The following is a 17,735-nucleotide window of genomic DNA, read 5'->3' as shown; positions in this document are numbered from 1 at the left end:
GTATCGGTACCGGGGGATATTGGCCGGGTGCCATGCTCATAGGTCGACCATGCTGTATGGGCTGCTGTATTGCGTTCTGCGCAACCTGCCACTGAAGAGGGCCCTGTCCTTGAGGTCCCTGAGGTTGTCCTTGAAGCGCCATATATCCTTGAAGGGCCATGTGTCTTTGATGAAGCACCTGTCCTTGCGGAGGCATCTGTCCTTGAGAAGAACCCTGCACTTGAGGTCCTTGAGGATCCATTTGTCCTTGCTGTGAAGTCTGTCCTTGAGGGGGCATCTGGCCGGGTGGGATGGAATGACCATGCTGTAACATTAATCCTTGCAGCGGCACCTGTCCCGGCGGTGGTATTTGTTGCCGCGGCATCCCTCCCAGCGCAGCTACGTTGCTCCCCGATTCCTGAGTCGGCATGCCACCACTCTGCACGCGTCCTCCTCCCATTGACTCCCCTTGCTTCAGACCACCATCATCCTGCTTACGCTCCGGCGACACGCTCGACGACTTTCTCGACTGCCCCGCCGGCCTCAGCACCGTCGGCGCATAATTCAACTGCGGGTTTGCCACCGGCGACGACGGTTCCGTCACGCTCTCCTGCTGCTCCCGCTGCGCCGCCGGCCCAGTTGTTGCCGTAGGGACTCTTACCGGCTCCGTTTCCGCGCGATGAAGTGGCGATACCGGCGCATAGGGCTTATACTGCGCCTTCGCCGCTACTGGTGCTGCTGCCGGCGGCGGCGGTGTCGGCACGGACATTGGTGAAGGCGAGGCAACGGACGGAGGAGACACGACCGCCGGGGACACGACCGCCGAGGACGACGCGGACAGCGGCGAAGGGATCGAGGCGTTGGGGTCTGTCGGCTTTCTCCTAATCTTCATATGCATCCTCGGCGCACCGCCACTACTACTTCTCTGCTGCGGCGGCGGCGGCGGCGTCTGCTTCACCACGGCGGCCGGTGACTCGGCGACCCCCAGCGGCGGTGGCTGGGCCGTCTCTATCGGGGCAAGAACCGACGTGTCCATGATCTCGACAGGGATTGGGTTGATTTCAATGTGCGAGCGCGGCGTGTCCTCGGTGGGCATCTCGGCGATGAGGCCGACGGGGTTGAAGGGCGTGTCGGGCGCTGGTAGCTCGTAGCGTGGCTGCTGCTGCGGATGGACGACGGGAGGAGGAGGAGGCTCGTCATGGGCGTAATGTGCTGGTGGTGGTGTGTCAGTTTCGGTGACGACGTCGATGACTACGTCATGCTGCGCCGCCGGGGACATTGGCTGTGCTGTAATCGTCTCCCCTTGCTGCACCGGTGCCCTCGCGGGCTCCTCCGTATCTTTCGCGTCTTCCGCCCTGGCTTCTTCCTGCCTCGTTGTCGGCTCCTCCTTTGCCGTCTCCGGCATCGCCACCTCTGCCATGATAACCACCTCCGCAGCCTCATTCTTCCTACCCTCCTCCTCCTTCTTTGCCTCCGGCACGTCCCTCACCAGCTCCGACTTATCTACCGCGGGCGTCCCGGCAGTCGTCTCCGCCGGACTCACCACCGCCCCCTCCCCCTGGCCCTTGACCACGCCCACCACCGTCCTCTTGGCCGCCTCCTCCTCGTCCTCATTCAGCGGGCTCACCTCCGCATACGTCTGCGGCCCCAGAAACATTAAATTCTCCGGCTGAAACACCACCGCCTTCTTCCCTTCTTCCTCCTCGCCGCTGCTCCCCTCGCCGACATCCCCATCCCACTCTATGCCCACCGGCCTTGCTGTCGCCGTCATGCCGTTTCCCGCAGTGCTCTTCTTCTTCCTGTCAATCAGGGGAGCTACCCCCGTCACCCGCTTGACCTGCTGGTGCGACTCGAGGCGCTCCTCGGGCTTGAGGTCCGGCACCGGCTCACCAACGGCAACAAAGTCGGGAAACTCGTCGCCTTCCGAGGGAAAGTGGTACTGGGTGTGGCCGTTGGCCTTGAAGGTGTAGAACCAGCGCGTGCCGTCATAGTCCCACTCCCAGCCGGCAGGGAGGCCGCTGGCGAGGCCTGCTGGCATTGTGCGTCGTCGTTTGTTGTTTTGCAGATGTTCGGGCTCAAGAACTGCAGATTCGCATCAAAATAGCTTTATAGTCCTCGGCTTCGCGGTTTCTCGTCGCACTTTTCGTGGATCGTGGCCTCTTGCAGGGTTCCAGAGGCCTTTTGTTGGGGGTCGTTTGGCCGTGTGGTCGGTTCGGCGCGCACAACTATGGCCGCATAGCATCATAGAATCGCCAAAAAAAAAAAACCCCCCCCAATGTAGCAGCAGTTGAAGAAGCGACTGTCAAGCTGTCACCCGTCGTGAGAATGAAGACAAGAGACGCAACCAACCAATTTAACAAACGGTTAGGGGGCCAGCTGAGCTCGTTCAGCCGCGCGACGCCAATTCCGTCCAGACGCCACGATCCCCGCCAGGCTGGGCAGCGCAGCGTGGATTGCTGACTTTCATCCTGGAACTCATTTCTTTCCATGAGCGGGGGGAGGGGCCGCCAGGGTGTTTGACCTTCTACAAACCGTCTCGGGAGGCCGATGAAGATGGTCCTCTGGTATTTTCTTTGACTGGGTGCGCTGAACTTTGTTTCTGTCTATGTCTTTTGTTATGCTTTTACGCCCCGTGCCGTTTGGCCTTGCCCCTTTGGGAAGACTAGGGACCTTAGGACATAGGATGAAGTCGTCGGGCGGCAGTGGAGAATGTTTTGAGCATGATGCACATGCCGTTCAAAGCATGATGTTTTGTACGTCGGTTTCAATTGTTGAGAACCATGTCTTATTTCCGATACCTCTAAATGCCCGAGCGCAGTCTTCCCACGTATATACTGTATGCAATGGAGCATACTATCATCTCCCGTCTAATTTTGACGTTCTATATTTATTTTGTCATGATTCGTCATAGTTACACCATCTCATTGTCATGGCGAGAATGGCGAGAGGTGGTCGTATCGCGTCGAGGGCGCGTGAAGAAACGCGCCCGGTGCGACTCTGTTGAGGATCTATGCAACGCCGCCGAGGTTGTCGAACCGCGAGGTTCCGAGTCGGCATTCTCCGCAGCTCTCTCAGCTCTGTCCTTTTCGCGAATGGAGGCCATTCTGCGCGCGAGAGCCTGGTCGCGGCGGCTCTCAAATACATCGCCAAAGCTCATCTGGGCGGCCTCTTCCTCCAAAATGGTCATTTCACGAGGAGTATTGTGCGTTCTTTGAACAGACGGCTTGCGCAGCGGCGCAAAACCAGGCTTGTGCTGGTCATCGCCGCCCTGGTAGTCGCCGTCTTGCTCCTTGCCGTAGGCGGGAGGGGCAGGCATGCTGGACCAGTACATGGGCGTGTCGCGGCTGCCACCGGGTTCGATGCGCATGGGAGCCTGGATGCCAACCTCGAGCATCTGCGCCATGAGTTCCGTAACGAACCTGTTGTGTCGATTGAGACGGAGCAGTTCGTTTTGGAAGTTGGTCTTGTGGAAGAAGATGATATTCATGGTGCATGAGCGTAGCTGGTCAATGGAAACCATTTCTGAAATAATGGTGGCCTGGTAATCACGCTTGTTCTCGAGGCAGAAGTTGCGCATGCGGGCCTTGAGCTCATCAATCCTTTCCACTGGTGTACCGAAACGCATAACCAGAGGAATAGGGTCGGCAAGGCCGTTGGATCGTCTCTGGTTGAGGATAAACAGGTTGTTGAGCACAGAGTTGGGGGCCTGCACAATATGGCCCTGCATCTTCTTGAACTCGGTGTAGAGGAGCGAAATCTCAGTGACGTAGTAGTCGTCGCCAGTCATTTTGTCGCCAGTGGAGCCATAGATAGTGACACGATCACCGACATCGAAGGGATGCTTGACAAAGACAAAGATGATGGACTGGAGGAACTCTTGTGCTGTGGCCTGAAGCATCCAGGCAAGGCCGAGAACAGAGGTACCAGCGGAAGCGAGGCCAGCCGCGGCAGAACCCGAAAGAATGGAGATGAAGACGATGATGGATATGATGACAATGATGAACAGAAAAACTTTATCAAGCTTCTGGATAACAGAGTCAAGATCCTTGAGCGAGGCTGCAATAGCCTTTTTCTCGAGATGGATTTCGTTGCATACCGCTTCGAACTCTTGAATGGAAATGTCGCCGTTGAGGTCCTTGTCAAAGACCATGAAAGCGGCATCGGCTTCCTCGTCAGTTTCAAAGACTTCTCGAATATCTTCCATATGAACAGTGTCACGGTCTGAGCGGACCAAGCTGCGGTAGATGAGGCGGGCCAGGGTATGAGCAGAGGTGGTGCTGCGCAGAAGCTCGGTGACAACCTTGCGCGGCTGATTTTCATTGACTTTGCGGCCAATCAAATCGTTGCCGACCTTGCCAGCGACGTATCCGACCTTGCCGAGGACGTTGCGAGCGTTCTCGTGGAAGACGCGCATGGGCGTCTGGGCGCCGCTGACGCGCGCGCCCTCGGCCTTGAGAAAAGTGTCAGTGTCTTCGAGCTTGGCTTTGGCATGCTCGAATAGCTGCACGAGCTGTCGGATGTCGCCTTTGTTGTTTTCGATGCGGGTGGCGTATGTACGCTGGTGGAAAGAGGTGGCGATCCACTGGATGATGATTTTCTCGATAAAGTTGAGGGTGAAGAGGACGAAGAGAGCAATGATGACCTTGTAGAGGATGTCGATCCAGTTTTGCGAGTCGGCCTTGTCATCGCCGCCTATGGGCGCCACGCGCTTTTGGGCTGTGGTGGGCTTGAAGGAGACGAGAATGGCCAAGAACCAGAGAAACATGGCGGCATGCAGCTCCAACTGGGAGCCAACATCCTTCCACTTTTTCGGGCTGGTCGAGCCTCCCATTTTACAGAGGGCCTGCATGATAGGCGGCAGCAGGTTTGTGATCATGCGAGACACCCAGAGGGAGCACCAGACAATCTCGAGCCAAATGCCGAACCACATCAGATTAACGCCTCCGTTGCCTCCGACCGCATGGCGTCTCTGGTCCACGGCGAAGGCACCGAGGAGCACGGGAAGCAGCAGCAGAAGAGCGACGGGTAGCATGTAGGCAATGTAGCGAATGAAACGAGGGAACTTTCTCAAAAAAGTCCATAGCTTGTACAGGGCAGCGTCTTCGTTTCTTTTCTTCTCGGGCCCATGCATGTCGTCGATCTGATTGAAGGCGTCCTCGGGTACAGCATTGTGCGCGCGATTGCGGGACCGAGACTGTTTTAACTCCAGGTCGTGCTCTTGATTCGAGATGAGCTGCTCGGCACGGAGGAGCTCGAGGTCGTCATTGAGCTGTGTCATGTCGGCATGTCGATTGGGGGAAATGCCTCGCTTCTCGTTGTGCTCGCCGCCTTCGCCGCCAAGGGTGTCATTGGAGGCTTGGTTGCCGTAGTGGTTGTGATAGTCCTCGACCGAATTGTACCGGTCCACGGGAGGACGCACAGGTGCAGGACCAGCCATGTTGTGCGCCGTGTATTTTGTTGTCGGCAATCTAGAGATTCGTAAAAAAGAAATGTTTCCTCGGCAGGACCAGCTACTAGAGGGCCTATTAGAGGATACTGGCAGTAGGCGATGTCAAGGCCCGGAACGGCGCAGCGTCGAATAATTCTGAATAATAAATGGTGCTTGAGAAGATTCAGAGAAAGGGGATAAATTGAAGCCTCCTTATCCTTGGACAGGTCGGTCGTTATCAGGTGAGGTCTAACGTCGTCGTTTGAAAACGGCTTGGCTCGTGTGGAGCTTGGTGACGAAATAGCAATGCGCTGCTGGTTTCCAGCGGTGCGGAGTAGTCTGGTGGCAGATCAAGGTTCAAGCTAATCAGGTCGGGCGAAGAAAGAGATGTATGCGGCTAGGGAAACAATAGGAAATGCAGACGACAGCAAACGATTGATGCTAGAAAAATGCAGGATGAGGAAGGAGAAGCAGGAATGAGGTTACGAAACTCCGTCGAGGTAGGTAGGAAATGTTCGGCTCTACAAACAGAAAAAAGAGAGGGCAGCTGGCAGCGCTCGGAATAGCCAGTTAGGGAATGCCGAGCGCAGTGGCCGGCGGTTTGTGCTATTCCTGGCGCGCAACGCCGGGTCCGCTAGACAGACACACAGGACAGAAACCTGCTACACGGCCAGATAGATTTGTCTAGATTGTCTTGGCGGAGCATTGCCTCAGAAGGAAAAATTTGTGGTTCAGGGAGCAGGGTTGCAATGGCTTCGGTATCACTGGTTATTGAAAATCTCGAATTAGTTGGCGGCGGCGGCGGCGGCGGCGTCGGTGGTGCTGGTGGTGGTGCTGGTTCGTCCGCGGCCGGACTCGGTGGAGTGCCCCGATTTAGGAGCTCCAGTTTTCAAACGCCAGGCAGCATACAGCTGTCCCCTGCTGGGCCCCTGTAACGTGCTGATAGCGGTTCATGTTACAGGGAGGGGGCTTGTGCCTGCAAGCCACTGACGATCACCCAAACCCCTGTCCGCAACCTTTATCGCAGCATTCTCCAGGTATGTGCCTGCAATGCAATCAAGCAATGTACCAGCAGCCTAATAAGGATACTCAAATGGTTGACTGGTGGTACAACCTGAAGCTCCTGGTCAATGATCAGCGGCTCTAGCTACGTGTACAAGACAAGGTGACAAGGTCCTACTTTTTAGTATCGGTAAACATCAGGAACAGAACCAAGACAATCGGACAGCTTATTTGAGTCAAACAACACACAAAATTCGCTAGCGCTGCAATCACGAGCTAAAAAAAAAACACGATGGAAAATTTCTGCGCTATTATCGCCGCCGGCTTACACGTCACCGGAAATATCAAAAGCCCATTCGCCATCCCCTATTCCCGCTCGACATCGTCGTCGTCATCCTGTTCCCCTTGAGTCCTTGACATTCGCTGTGGATGCCCATGGCTTCCGCCTTGCAGCGGAACAGTGGGCATAACTGGAGAACTCCCCCACTGTATTTTTTCCTGTGTTGCTCGCCAAGTCTCCGGGCCTGTCGTGCTGCCCTGCTCTTTTTATTGCTCGATTTGGGTTTCCCGCAATTTTCTTTTACGAATACTATTTTATAACTGGATCAATAGCCCCGGGCCAAGAATAGGCTGCAAAGCCCCGTGGATCGCGCAAGATCAAAGCTGAAGCCTCTTGTCTTAGTTATACGAGAGTCGCCAGATGGTGCCAGCAGCAAAACGATGCCGACGACATAAAGCCTCCCGACACTTCCGAACTCATCAATTGTCACAATATCAATATGCTTTTTATAGTGCCCCCCAAGCTGCGTCTTGGGTCTGGACCTGGTATCTCCTCACCCGTCTTCCGTCTAAATCGCTCGGGCTTTGCATCTGTGCGCTGCCATGATGTCAGAAACGTTGCAGCAGCAGCAACACAGCCGTCCACAGCCCGGATAGACTTTATAAAACACATCGAGCACTCATCCTGTCATCTCAATGACACTCTTCTCATGTACCTGCTGCACTTATTGCACTTACGGCACACACGCGCCGTCTTGCTCTCCACAGAATCTTCAACCAGTTAGCGCCTCGCTCAGACTAGCTTCTACACGGCACAATTTGTAGAATTGTATCTGTAGATTGCGTCTATTTTTACATCGAATCTAGCTTCTCGCCAGTCAAGATCTATTGTATTTTCCGCTCCACTCAAGCCAGCTTAATGCTCCAGTCGCTGCCAATCTTGGCTCCAACACGACCCACGACCGCGTACGCGGCCTGGCCCTTGGCCGCCGCGTGGTAGTCCACCTGCACCGCCCAAGTCTTGCCTTCCGAGTCAATCTCAACCTCCTTCTTGTTCCATGCCTCCGTCGCACCAACAACAATAATCTTGTCGACGTGCACACGGTTCTGTGCCTTGAGCCACGCGCCTGCCTTGACAGACTTGGCATTTCGGCCCTCGGCATCTACTGAGCTCATGCTATCCTCGGTGAGGCTAAACTTGCGGTAGATGTACTGCCCCTTCTCGTGCTCAAACGTGTCGCCGTCGTCAGTATACAGCTCACCCGCAGCGACACCATCCTTGGACACAGAAACGACTAGCGTGTAGTCGTCGTACTTCATCGCCAGAGCGGATCGTCGTGGAATATCGCGGCGCGCAAAAACGTGGCCACCACGCATCAGCATGGGAATCTGGTCAATGGCAGCGGCAATTGTAACCCGCTTGCTCTTTTGCGTGCTGACCACATTGTAGGTGGTGTAGTCATAGTAAACTTCATCGTCCGGGATCCACATGTCAGTCGAGAACTTGTTTTCTTCCACGATAGGCTTGGCGAGAATGCCAGTCGAGCCAACAAACAGCTGGTCGTCAATAGCAAATCCGGCCTCTTCTGAAGGATGAGTCCAGTACATGGGGCGGACAATAGGGCTACCGTCGCGGTTGGCCTGGAAAAAGGCAGTGTACCACGAAGGGAGGAGGGCATATCGCAATCGCAGTGCCTGCGTCAAGATACCAGTGTAGGGTTCGCCGAGCAGGTATGGCTCACGGCGGCGAGAGTCAATGTGAGCGTGTCCGCGGTAGAACGGGTAAAAGGCACCAGCCTGGTACCAGCGGGCCATCAGATCCTTCGAAGGGTTGCCAAAGAAGCCGCCCACATCAGCTCCAGCAAAAGGGAATCCAGAGATACCTTGATTCAGGACCATGGGAATCGAAGCAGCAAGGTGCTCCCACGTAGCTTGATTGTCGCCAGTCCACATAGCGCCGAGACGCTGCGAGCCAGAGTAGAACGAACGTGTCAGCACAAATGGTCGGCGCAGTTCACCCTTCTTGCGTGTCTTGAGAGCCTCAAATGTCGCATTGTGGAAGGTAAGGCCGTTGATGTTGTGAATATCACGGTGCTCCCACTGGCCGAAGTGGATGTTGTCTTTGGGCATGGTCGTTTCCGGGCCGTTGAAAACAGACGGCTCGTTCATGTCGTTCCAGATGAACGTGTTTTCCGCAGTGCCCGCAAACTTGTCATACTTGTACAGCGTCTTCCACCACTCAATAGCCTTGGGGTTAAAGCAGTCGATCCAGTTGGAAGATCCAGGCCAGCACCATCCCTCGTAGACCTTGCCCTCCTTGTCGTAGACGGCCAGATCCTGGGAACTGAGCTGGTCGTAGATGGGATATCCATCCAGCTTCTTAATATGCGGATCGATAATGATGACCAACTGTCTAGAGTGATCCTCCAGCTGCTTGCCCATGCCAGTGGGGTCCGTGAACGAGTGAGGATCCCAGGTAAAGTACTTTCTGTCATCGAGATACTCAATATCCAGCCAGATGACGTCGTAGGGGATCTTGAACTTGTCCATCTTGCGATCAACGTCCTTGACATCATCGTCAGAAATGTAGTTCCATCGGCACTGGTGGTAGCCAATGGCAAACTCCTGAGGCATCGCGGAATAGCCAGTCAGCTCGCCGTAGGTTCGGGTAAGATCCTGAGGGGTTGGGCCAAGGAACACAAAGACGTCGAGCAGACCACTCTCGGAGATCCAGTGTGTCTCCGTGTTCGTTTTCTCAGCCTTTCCGAGGGTCAGAGGGTTGCTCGCAGCCTTGGACTTGACAATGTCAACCCAGGTCTCGGCAGCGTTCAGCCAAAAAACGCCAACAGTGGAATCCTTCTTGTGGGCTTGCATGAACGGAATGGATCCGTACAGAGTCATGGGGCTGTCCAAGACGTACTCGAACACGTCAGAGTTGTACATTCGGTATGGTTCGTTGTGATTGTCGCCTCCGCCGCGGGTCTGCTTCAACGAAAGAGATCCAGTGTGCTCAGGAATGCCAAAGACGTGCTCATATCCGAGAAACGAAATGTCGAGAGCAATACTTTCCGGTCCGCGGGGCTTGGAGTCGGTGTTGCCTCCAAAGGTCTCGTCCCACCACGTCGATTCGTCCTCGCCATCCTTCTCCTCCTGGCCCTCTTCCTTGTCAATCTTGGGACGCCAGTGCTCCATGTTGAGAAATCCGCGATCGTTGAATCGAATGTGGGATGCGCCATCGCGTCGGAAATCAATCTCAAGGGGCGAGTACTTGATGGCTGCTTCCAGGTTGCCCTCCTTGCCGTACTGGACATTGGTCTGGGTCTCGTCCTGGTGAGACACCCTGGCATCTTTATCGAGGTCAAGACCACCGACAAGAACCCATTTGTCGGCCTCGTTGTATCTCTCCTTTCGAATTTTGCTGTCGTGACGCAGCTCAATGTCTTGCTTCTGTCGTCGCTCTTCGTCGACCGTTACGCGGGCATTGCCAGATTTGAGGAATGAGACGGTGATCGGCAGGTTAACCGTGTCGCCTTTGGCATTGGTAGTCTTTTGGATAACAGCATGGAGTTGGCCATCTTTGAATGATACGGAAGCGGGCTGGATGTTGTACGGCGATTGCCATCGTGAGCTTTCGGCGGTGGCTTTGTCGGCATAGGCTCGGTTACGTTTGCAGAAGCCCGATTGGTCGCATTTCTTGAAGTCGTGTTCCTTGACAGATGCTAATGATCCTGTTAACAAGCCTGCGATTGCCCGAACGACGGATACACTTGCCTCCAGGCATCACAAGGCACATGAGCATGCCCAGTGCAATGAGCAGCGTCGTCCATGGCGAACGCAGCCCCATTGTCACGAACTCACGTCAACAGGACGAGGGCGGGGAAGGACGAGTGAAAGCAAATTTATCAAATATGAAGCATCTGCAGATGGGTCATAAATCCGCAGTCCTGCCAGCCGAATTGAAGGGATGGCGACAAGATGATGGTGGTTACAGATCTCAGCGCTGGGCCCCTCGCGCTGCGACAAGCTGTCCCCTCCAGGGGAGCTCCCTAACTCGGATTAGCGTGTTTCCGGGTGAGTGCAGCTCGGCGCCACCGCCGGGGCCGTCTACGGGCGCAGGGCCGAATCATCACGTTCACTTGCAAAAAAAAAAGAAGAAAAATCAATGAAGAAATCCTATTCTTTCTTGCAAGACTGCGTATCTAGATACTTGTTTTCTTCTAGCATATGTCTTGTTTTGCCTGGCGCAACGTTCACCCTGCTCTAAATTCAGCAAATGGATTAACTCATTTTCGTTTCAATTTATCTTCAAGCCACAGCGAGCCCGTTACCATCTTCTCTGTCAGAATAAGGAACAGAGGAGCAATAGGTTCGATGAGAAAAATCGTTGCCAATACCATGGCCAAAGTCAGGGCGGCCCAGGTACCATTGTCCTGAAGCACATTCTTGTCAATAGTTACAGGCAAGGATACCAAGAATATACCCCAAATATTGAACGCGACCATGTTAGTGAACAATCTGCTGGCATTGGCCACTGTTTGGTAGCGCTTGCACAGGATAATGGTCTGCTTGAAGATCACCACGGCACTCCACGCAACGACTGTGTTGAATGTAAATGGCTGCGACCAGAACGAGAAGCAGACGTAAGCAAAGATGAAAATGTCAAAAATGACCAGCATGAGTTTGGGGAGTCGGGGTTCCATGTGATCCTTGACATTCTTCTCTGGCGCATCTTCGTCGGGGGGCAAAGCTCTCGCAGAAGAGAGATAGTCCTGATAAATATTCACAATTCCCTCCATATCGTCTTTGAGGAGGCCAATAAGCTGTTCAGCGCCACGTCCAACTTTGAAGCAGTGCGTAAATCGGATATATCTTTCCGTCCGCACTTTGATTGGGACCTCTTGCCAGGGCTGTAGAGTGGCACCAGACCTCGATTGCTTCTCGGTGTATGCTTCGAGCGAAACGAGCTCGCGATGTAAGGCTTTGTCAACCGAAGCCCAGTAGATGGTTCCGTGTTTGCCGCTGCGCCGCGAGCGACTCGTTTGATGTCGTGTCAAGAGCCGCACAACGTACTCCCGAACCAGTGGGGAGAATTGAACGCCCATCTGCCACGCAATGGTCAGGACCAGGATCATGGTGCGGAACCAGGGCTCTTTGTAGGCGATCCTGACGGCCGGAAAGATTGCAATGAATGCATATACAGTGCTTCCAACCAGGCCGCCCAAGAGTCTTTCGAGGCTCCAGTTGAAGAGCAGCCACAGAGAGTGGTACGGAAACGTCCACAGAAAGAAGAGTTGGAAAAACGTCATGATTCGACTTCCTATAGAGCGCTGATTGTATGACCGTTCGTCGAGAAACCCAGCCGCGACATTTGGATACACGGCGCAGAATATAAGGAAGATGAAGAAGATGTTAACTCCGATTCGCTCCGTGCGGCTGACGGCAGCGGCGAATCCGTGCCTCCACATTCTAAACGATTTGGTAACTGAGGACTTGTGTCGCAATAGGGCCCTCAGTCCCTGCGAAGAATGGTATTCTTCTTCAGTGAGCAGTTGTAGCTTCTTTTCCATGTTGCTGGCGTTGGCGGCAGCCAGCATGCGGCGGATACTCTCTGGGACTTGTGGCCAAGCCTCTTCGGGTTCCCGTTCCCACAGCTGCTTTTGGCGTGTTTCTTTTTCGATTGTCATTTCTTGTGCCTCGTTGATTGGGGGAAGACTTTGGCGTATCAATTGTCGTATGTGCTCCTCTTGGACAGGCAGCTGATCTAGCGCAATATTCGGGAATACACTGTGTAAGGCCGCGCGGATACATGCTTCGTCAAGGTCGGTCTTCCATATCGCTGCGTAATCATCATCTTGAGGCAGGTTTCTGTTTCTGTATGGGATTGACCATTTCCACATGAAAAAGGCAGCGCTGGAAACGCTGGTCAGAGCGCACCTGACGGAATGACGCGCAGAGGCCAGCTGTGCGCTATGAGTGGTGTCCATGGTGATGGCTTCACTTTGAGTAGTAGGCATGAAAGGCTCAAGTTTAGCTCGAAGAGATCAATACTGCAGAAAAGTAGTCATAGACGGATTCTTCGTACTAAAAGTAGTCTTAAAGGCGCCGAAAATGGCCGGCTCCGGATCAAAAGGCGCAACGGAGCCTAGATCTCACCAGGATTGTTCAAGACAAACAGTCATACCATGGCGCGTTGCATGATTGGCCCAAGCGCAAACTTGTGGCCACAACGTAGCCTCTTTCGTCCCAAGGATAAGTCATGTATTATTGCATTTCCGGTAGTTTTGCGTGCCCATCAGTGGATTGTCCACGCCAGGATCCCGTTGTTTCATTGGATAAACGCGGAAGTCCGGGAATAGTTGGGGTCGCTCGGAAGGCCGCCCATGCACTTTTGCGCCAAGCATGAACGTGGAAGTACCACGGCGGAGAATTGATTAACGACAATTGACAGAAGAGGTAATCCTGGTGGGGGGGGGTTGGCTACCGATCACAGCCTTCTATTAAGCTTAACATGAGACTGCTTGCTGTGGCCTGGCGAAGCCTACTTCTCTCAACATGAGTCTCATGCCGTGGAAAGCAGGCTTCGCCACCTTTGCCGCGTCACCGGCTGCTGTGCAACATGAGCCAAATCTATCTTATCTGCTGAGAAATTTAAGTGATGTCTCTTGCAAACAATTACACGAAATGGCGACAGCAGTATCACGTCCTGCCCTCCGGCGTGCCCTTGGCATTGGGTGCCCGCCACTCGGTTCGAGACATGCACAGATGTCGGAACCACAACCATGCATAGCACTGAAATATGCATAATCAGAATGGTTTTAAGTTTGACGTGCGGCTTACACCAATCCCTCACGCTTGCGATGATATCGTCAGGGGAACACATTTTCCCTTCACGCCCGGCCAAGTCCAACCCAATTCCCGATCACCAAGACTCCACCGCACAAACTGATCGACTTGAATATGTTTCAAATCCAACAGACATAAATTTGGATTTATTGCGAATTTTGTATTCAGTCAGGAACTTGCTAGAAAGTATACATGGCCAGTCAGGCTGACACACGTGTGAGAATATGCACTCAGCTACTTGAGTTGCTCTAGCTTGCTGCATATGGAGTCTCGTACGGCTTCTCGCCCAAGGAAGTGAGTCGTGCAACGTGGCGTCTCTGTCCATCCTCCCAGTCAACGATCGCAGTGTGGGCCGTGTTGCAATTGTCCCAGACAATGACGCTATTGTCCTCCCACTTCATGCGTGCATGAAAGTCTGCGCCCGTCGCAATGTGGTCTTGGAGGAACTTGAGGAGCATGGCGCTCTCTTCTTTCTTAAAACCCACAATCTCCCAAGTGGCTGTGACAAGGTTAGTGGAGAATGCATCGACAGACTGTGGGGGGTCACACTTACACTGCGGGTTGACGAACAGAGCCTTCTCACCCGTCACTGGATGGGTTCGCACAATTGGGTGGGTGGAAACGATGGGCTCGCGCCGAAGGGTACCACCACGGACTTTGCTGGCGTTGGCCTGTTCAACAGCTGAGTGCGTGGCGGTCAAGCCGTGGAGGCGCTCCTGCATGGCCGGGCTCAGACGGCGGTACGCCTGAACAGTGTCGGCAAAGAGCGTGTCACCGCCCGTCTCCGGCTTCTCCAGCAAGTAGATGAACGCAATTCCGGGGGGCTGCGCCTCATATGTAACGTCAGAGTGCCAGACAACAGACGTTGTGTGAGCCTCAAAGTAGACACTGGAGCTTCGATAGCCAGCTGCACGGTGGACCAGATGCACCTCTGGGAACCCTGCCGGCGATCCAGAAGTTGGTTGCACGTGCCAAAGTATCGAGCAAACTCGACCGCTTCGCAAATAGGCAGGGAGGCAAAATCTTGATCGCGGAATGCGACAACCTTGCGCTCCGACACATACCGCGCTAGCTGGTCCTTGCCTGCAGCAGACAACCTGCTCAGCTGCACGCCACTGATCTCGGTACCAATCGTGGGGCTGAGGTGCTTCACAGACACATCTTTGGAAATCAACTCCGGAAAGGACGGGTCCGCATCCCTACCGCGGTCGTGGTGATCAAAGGGTTTCAGTGGAGGGTACTTCTGGTTCGGGTCCCAGGTTGGCAAGTAGTGAGGATACTGCGACTCGCTGTAAGTTTGAACGATTGATGTTCTAGTTCGCGATTAATATTACGTACCTTGGCGGCTGGGTAGCCTTCGAGGCCTGCCTCGGCAGCCTTATCGTAGGACGTGGGAATGCGGCTCTTGCACTGTCCTTGGGACTGGTCGGCCAGAAGCCGGGCAGCAGAGCCCTGAGTGGTCTGAGTATCCATAGTATCTTTTGCCGTCACTTTCAAGATGTAGTGTTGGGTCTTTGGTAAATTTGGAAAAGAATTCGCCCCATCCACCACGTAAACCATCTTTTATAGCTCTCCGGCAGCTAGGCGAGCATTCCTGCTCAGGATTGCGCACCTCGGTTGCAAGACTATTGACAACACCTGCACCTCGAAGACAAAACTTGAATCCCGCGTCTGACTACATATTGACGACGTATCTCGGTGAGCGCGAAGGTGGCGAAGGCAGAATTCCGTGGTCTGGTAGAAGGTCACACATGGAGTAATACTTTGAGATAGTCGATCAGTCAAGGACATCCTTTCACAAAAGTCACGACATAGCAGCCTGGTATCGGATGAGGATCTACTCTGAGATTGAGGTTCCGTCTACGGTACCACGTAGATTAAAGGTTCCCGAGCCGGCAGGGATGTGCTTGGCTTAGGATACGTCGTACAATGTCACAGAGAGTGTTCCCGCGATATTAGCTTAATACAAGCTTACTACAGAGATTGACTTGGCATGATGGATGCAGATTCTCTTCCCACTATTACTGAAAATAAATGCACTTCAAACTTTCATGTTACGGTTGTCAGTAACTCCCGTTATAGCGCCACATCTGGACACTCCTCCGAGGGCGAGAACAGCGTCATACCTTGGGATCGGCACTCTAACACATGGTGGTAGTACGGAAGGATAATATTGATCTTAGCAGGTCACACTGAAACTGTGCTTCAATTGTTAAGCTAAGTAGCGCATCTACCCGAGTTCATCGCTTGGCAGAGTTCCGCCATCACAAGACAGCCAAGCGCTGAGCCTTGGCCTGCTTGGCTTGCACAGCAACGTCAGGCATTTCGCCACCGCGAATAAATCTGCTGACTTCTTCCACTGTCGCAGTTTCAAGCCCGAGTGACTTGAGCGTAGTTCCTGTAGCCCTATAGTCCGTGCCCATAAGGACCGATGCCAAGATTATCATCGTGTCGATAGAAGTGGTGGGGACACCGGCTCGTGAGCCTAGCTCAGAGCAGAGCACTAGCCAGCACAGGACGTCTTGGTCTATGAATCGCTTCTGCACCCCCTTAGTCGAATTGTGTGCCACGGTCGTGTTGACAAAGTTGCGGAAAGTCGTCTCGTTTGTTCCATAGTAGTTGTTGAGGGTCTCCACCACCGACTTGGAGCGCACATTATAGGCCGCGGCCACGGCCATTCTCTCCTGGTCCAGGGCCTCAATGACAGTGCAGACCCCGGGACTCATCCCTTGGCGATAAAAGTAAAAGTCGCCATTGGTGGTTTCTGTCCATCCCAGGTTCATCAAGGTTGTCGGTACATGGATAACACCGTTGACGGCAGACAGAAAAGTCTCCAAGACACTTGGGCACCATTCAATTGGCATTGGAAAGAGCCTTGCAATCTGTGCCATGTCGTCCTCCTCCATATCTGGGGCAATGATACTCATCTTAAAGCGTTTCTTGATGCCTCGAACGCTGACGCTGCCGTCGGCACTGACGCGAGAGCTGTACGGCGCTGTGGCCGTTTCCATAATGCCTCTTGCGTTTGTTGTCATATGAGCTTTGATAGCACCGGAATTGCCCGCAATGAAAATAAGCATTTTGTTGCTCAAGTCATGCCCGGCAAGCTCATCAAGGGCCTGGTCGATGCCGGTTGATGGAATGGCGACCAAGATGATGGACTCTGTGAGTTGCGACAGTCCGTGGCCGATTTCCACAGAGACACGGCCCTTAAAAAGGCCCGTGGCTACCAAATAGCCATCGTTGGCCAGAATATTCGGAGTGTTCCCGGGGTGCCCTAGCATAGTCCTTAGGACTACCTTGTTGTCTCGCTCAGAGAGATCGAAGGCAAGTGCACACCCGACGTGACCGGCGCCAATGATTCCGATAGTGTACATGTTGATAGATAGTTGGGTTTTCAGAATTATAACAAGTATTGGAAAGAGAGGGGAGCACAATATGACTTGTGATAGCCGGTTGAGTAAATGGTAATGAACGCCGTTGTGGACAGATGGCCTTATATACGTGCAACAATTTTTATTTTCACCTTTAACTTCTTGCTCGCACTCCTGTTGTGCCACACCTCCATTAATTTCCTTTCGCTGCATGATTGAGCAGCCATCATCCCTTGTTGGGACACAGCCAAGGACTATCAGGCAAAAGCTCACCGGTCAATGTCCACTATATTGCCACTGCGAGTTTTGAAGTTCAGCTGCGACTGTATTGCTAGCATCTCATGCATGTTACATACTTCCTCATGTATTATATATTGCTTATAGAAAACATGTGCAACGAGCTGTCGTGTCTGTGACAGTTCGGAGCGACTCGCATGTAATACTACCTACGAGAGGCAAAGGCGTCAGTGCAGCTACCATTCAGAACGCGCACACACTATGACGTGCTACTCAAATTCGGTTTTTGTATCGAAGAGATGCTTGAGGCAGAAAACCAGAGTCAATACTGGAACACTACCATCCTGACCTCCAGTCTTAGGAAGATAGGAAGCGTGGACGGGCACAAGTAGGCGGGCAACTCAGTACCTCATATGCCTCATGAGTCTTGTAAATACGTTCAGTTTAGATAATTCATGGGAACTAAATGGATCAACAGCTATCAGATCACACGTCAAGGTCTCGTCCTGCACGTCGTCACGTTTGCCCATGGTGCGGAGCGCAGAGTGCAGTGACAATTTATGTCAAGACTACCTTATGCTGGCAAATATCAC

The 17,735-nt window shown here is 53.5% G+C and overlaps 6 protein-coding genes across 7 annotated transcripts; all 6 read right to left on the bottom strand.

The window, feature by feature from the left end:
* Window positions 1–36: 36 nt before the first annotated feature.
* Window positions 37–2,017, bottom strand: LMH87_007319 (uncharacterized protein; the record flags this gene model as incomplete). Of its 2 annotated transcripts, XM_056192386.1 has the most annotated exons (2): window positions 37–264; window positions 332–2,017. In XM_056192386.1, the coding sequence occupies 2 exons, from the start codon at window positions 2,015–2,017 to the stop codon at window positions 37–39; spliced, it is 1,914 nt and encodes a 637-aa protein (XP_056060611.1). The 2 variants fall into 2 exon arrangements, with proteins under 2 accessions (XP_056060611.1, XP_056060612.1); XM_056192387.1 differs by lacking the exon at window positions 332–2,017 and having other exon boundaries at window positions 37–303.
* An 873-nt stretch (window positions 2,018–2,890) lies between these two features.
* Window positions 2,891–5,416, bottom strand: LMH87_007318 (uncharacterized protein; the record flags this gene model as incomplete). The annotated part of the gene is made up of 1 exon (XM_056192385.1): window positions 2,891–5,416. The coding sequence occupies one exon, from the start codon at window positions 5,414–5,416 to the stop codon at window positions 2,891–2,893; it is 2,526 nt and encodes an 841-aa protein (XP_056060610.1).
* Window positions 5,417–7,594: 2,178 nt separating this feature from the next.
* LMH87_007317 (uncharacterized protein) lies at window positions 7,595–10,532 on the bottom strand (the record flags this gene model as incomplete). Its single annotated transcript, XM_056192384.1, has 2 exons — window positions 7,595–10,407; window positions 10,460–10,532. 2 exons carry the CDS (start codon window positions 10,530–10,532, stop codon window positions 7,595–7,597), a joined length of 2,886 nt encoding a protein of 961 aa, XP_056060609.1.
* Window positions 10,533–10,971: 439 nt separating this feature from the next.
* Window positions 10,972–12,672, bottom strand: LMH87_007316 (uncharacterized protein; the record flags this gene model as incomplete). The annotated part of the gene is made up of 1 exon (XM_056192383.1): window positions 10,972–12,672. The coding sequence occupies one exon, from the start codon at window positions 12,670–12,672 to the stop codon at window positions 10,972–10,974; it is 1,701 nt and encodes a 566-aa protein (XP_056060608.1).
* Window positions 12,673–13,779: 1,107 nt separating this feature from the next.
* Window positions 13,780–15,004, bottom strand: LMH87_007315 (uncharacterized protein; the record flags this gene model as incomplete). The annotated part of the gene is made up of 4 exons (XM_056192382.1): window positions 13,780–14,030; window positions 14,085–14,425; window positions 14,596–14,810; window positions 14,870–15,004. The coding sequence occupies 4 exons, from the start codon at window positions 15,002–15,004 to the stop codon at window positions 13,780–13,782; spliced, it is 942 nt and encodes a 313-aa protein (XP_056060607.1).
* Window positions 15,005–15,795: 791 nt separating this feature from the next.
* Window positions 15,796–16,908, bottom strand: LMH87_007314 (uncharacterized protein; the record flags this gene model as incomplete). Its single annotated transcript, XM_056192381.1, has 1 exon — window positions 15,796–16,908. One exon carries the CDS (start codon window positions 16,906–16,908, stop codon window positions 15,796–15,798), a length of 1,113 nt encoding a protein of 370 aa, XP_056060606.1.
* Between the last annotated feature and the right edge of the window lie 827 nt (window positions 16,909–17,735).

This window comes from Akanthomyces muscarius, chromosome 1 (genome assembly GCF_028009165.1).
Source record: "Akanthomyces muscarius strain Ve6 chromosome 1, whole genome shotgun sequence".
Classification (NCBI taxonomy): Eukaryota; Fungi; Ascomycota; class Sordariomycetes; order Hypocreales; family Cordycipitaceae; genus Akanthomyces; species Akanthomyces muscarius.
Note: the sequence above shows the minus strand (reverse complement) of the source record. Positions and strands in the feature narration are given on the sequence as shown.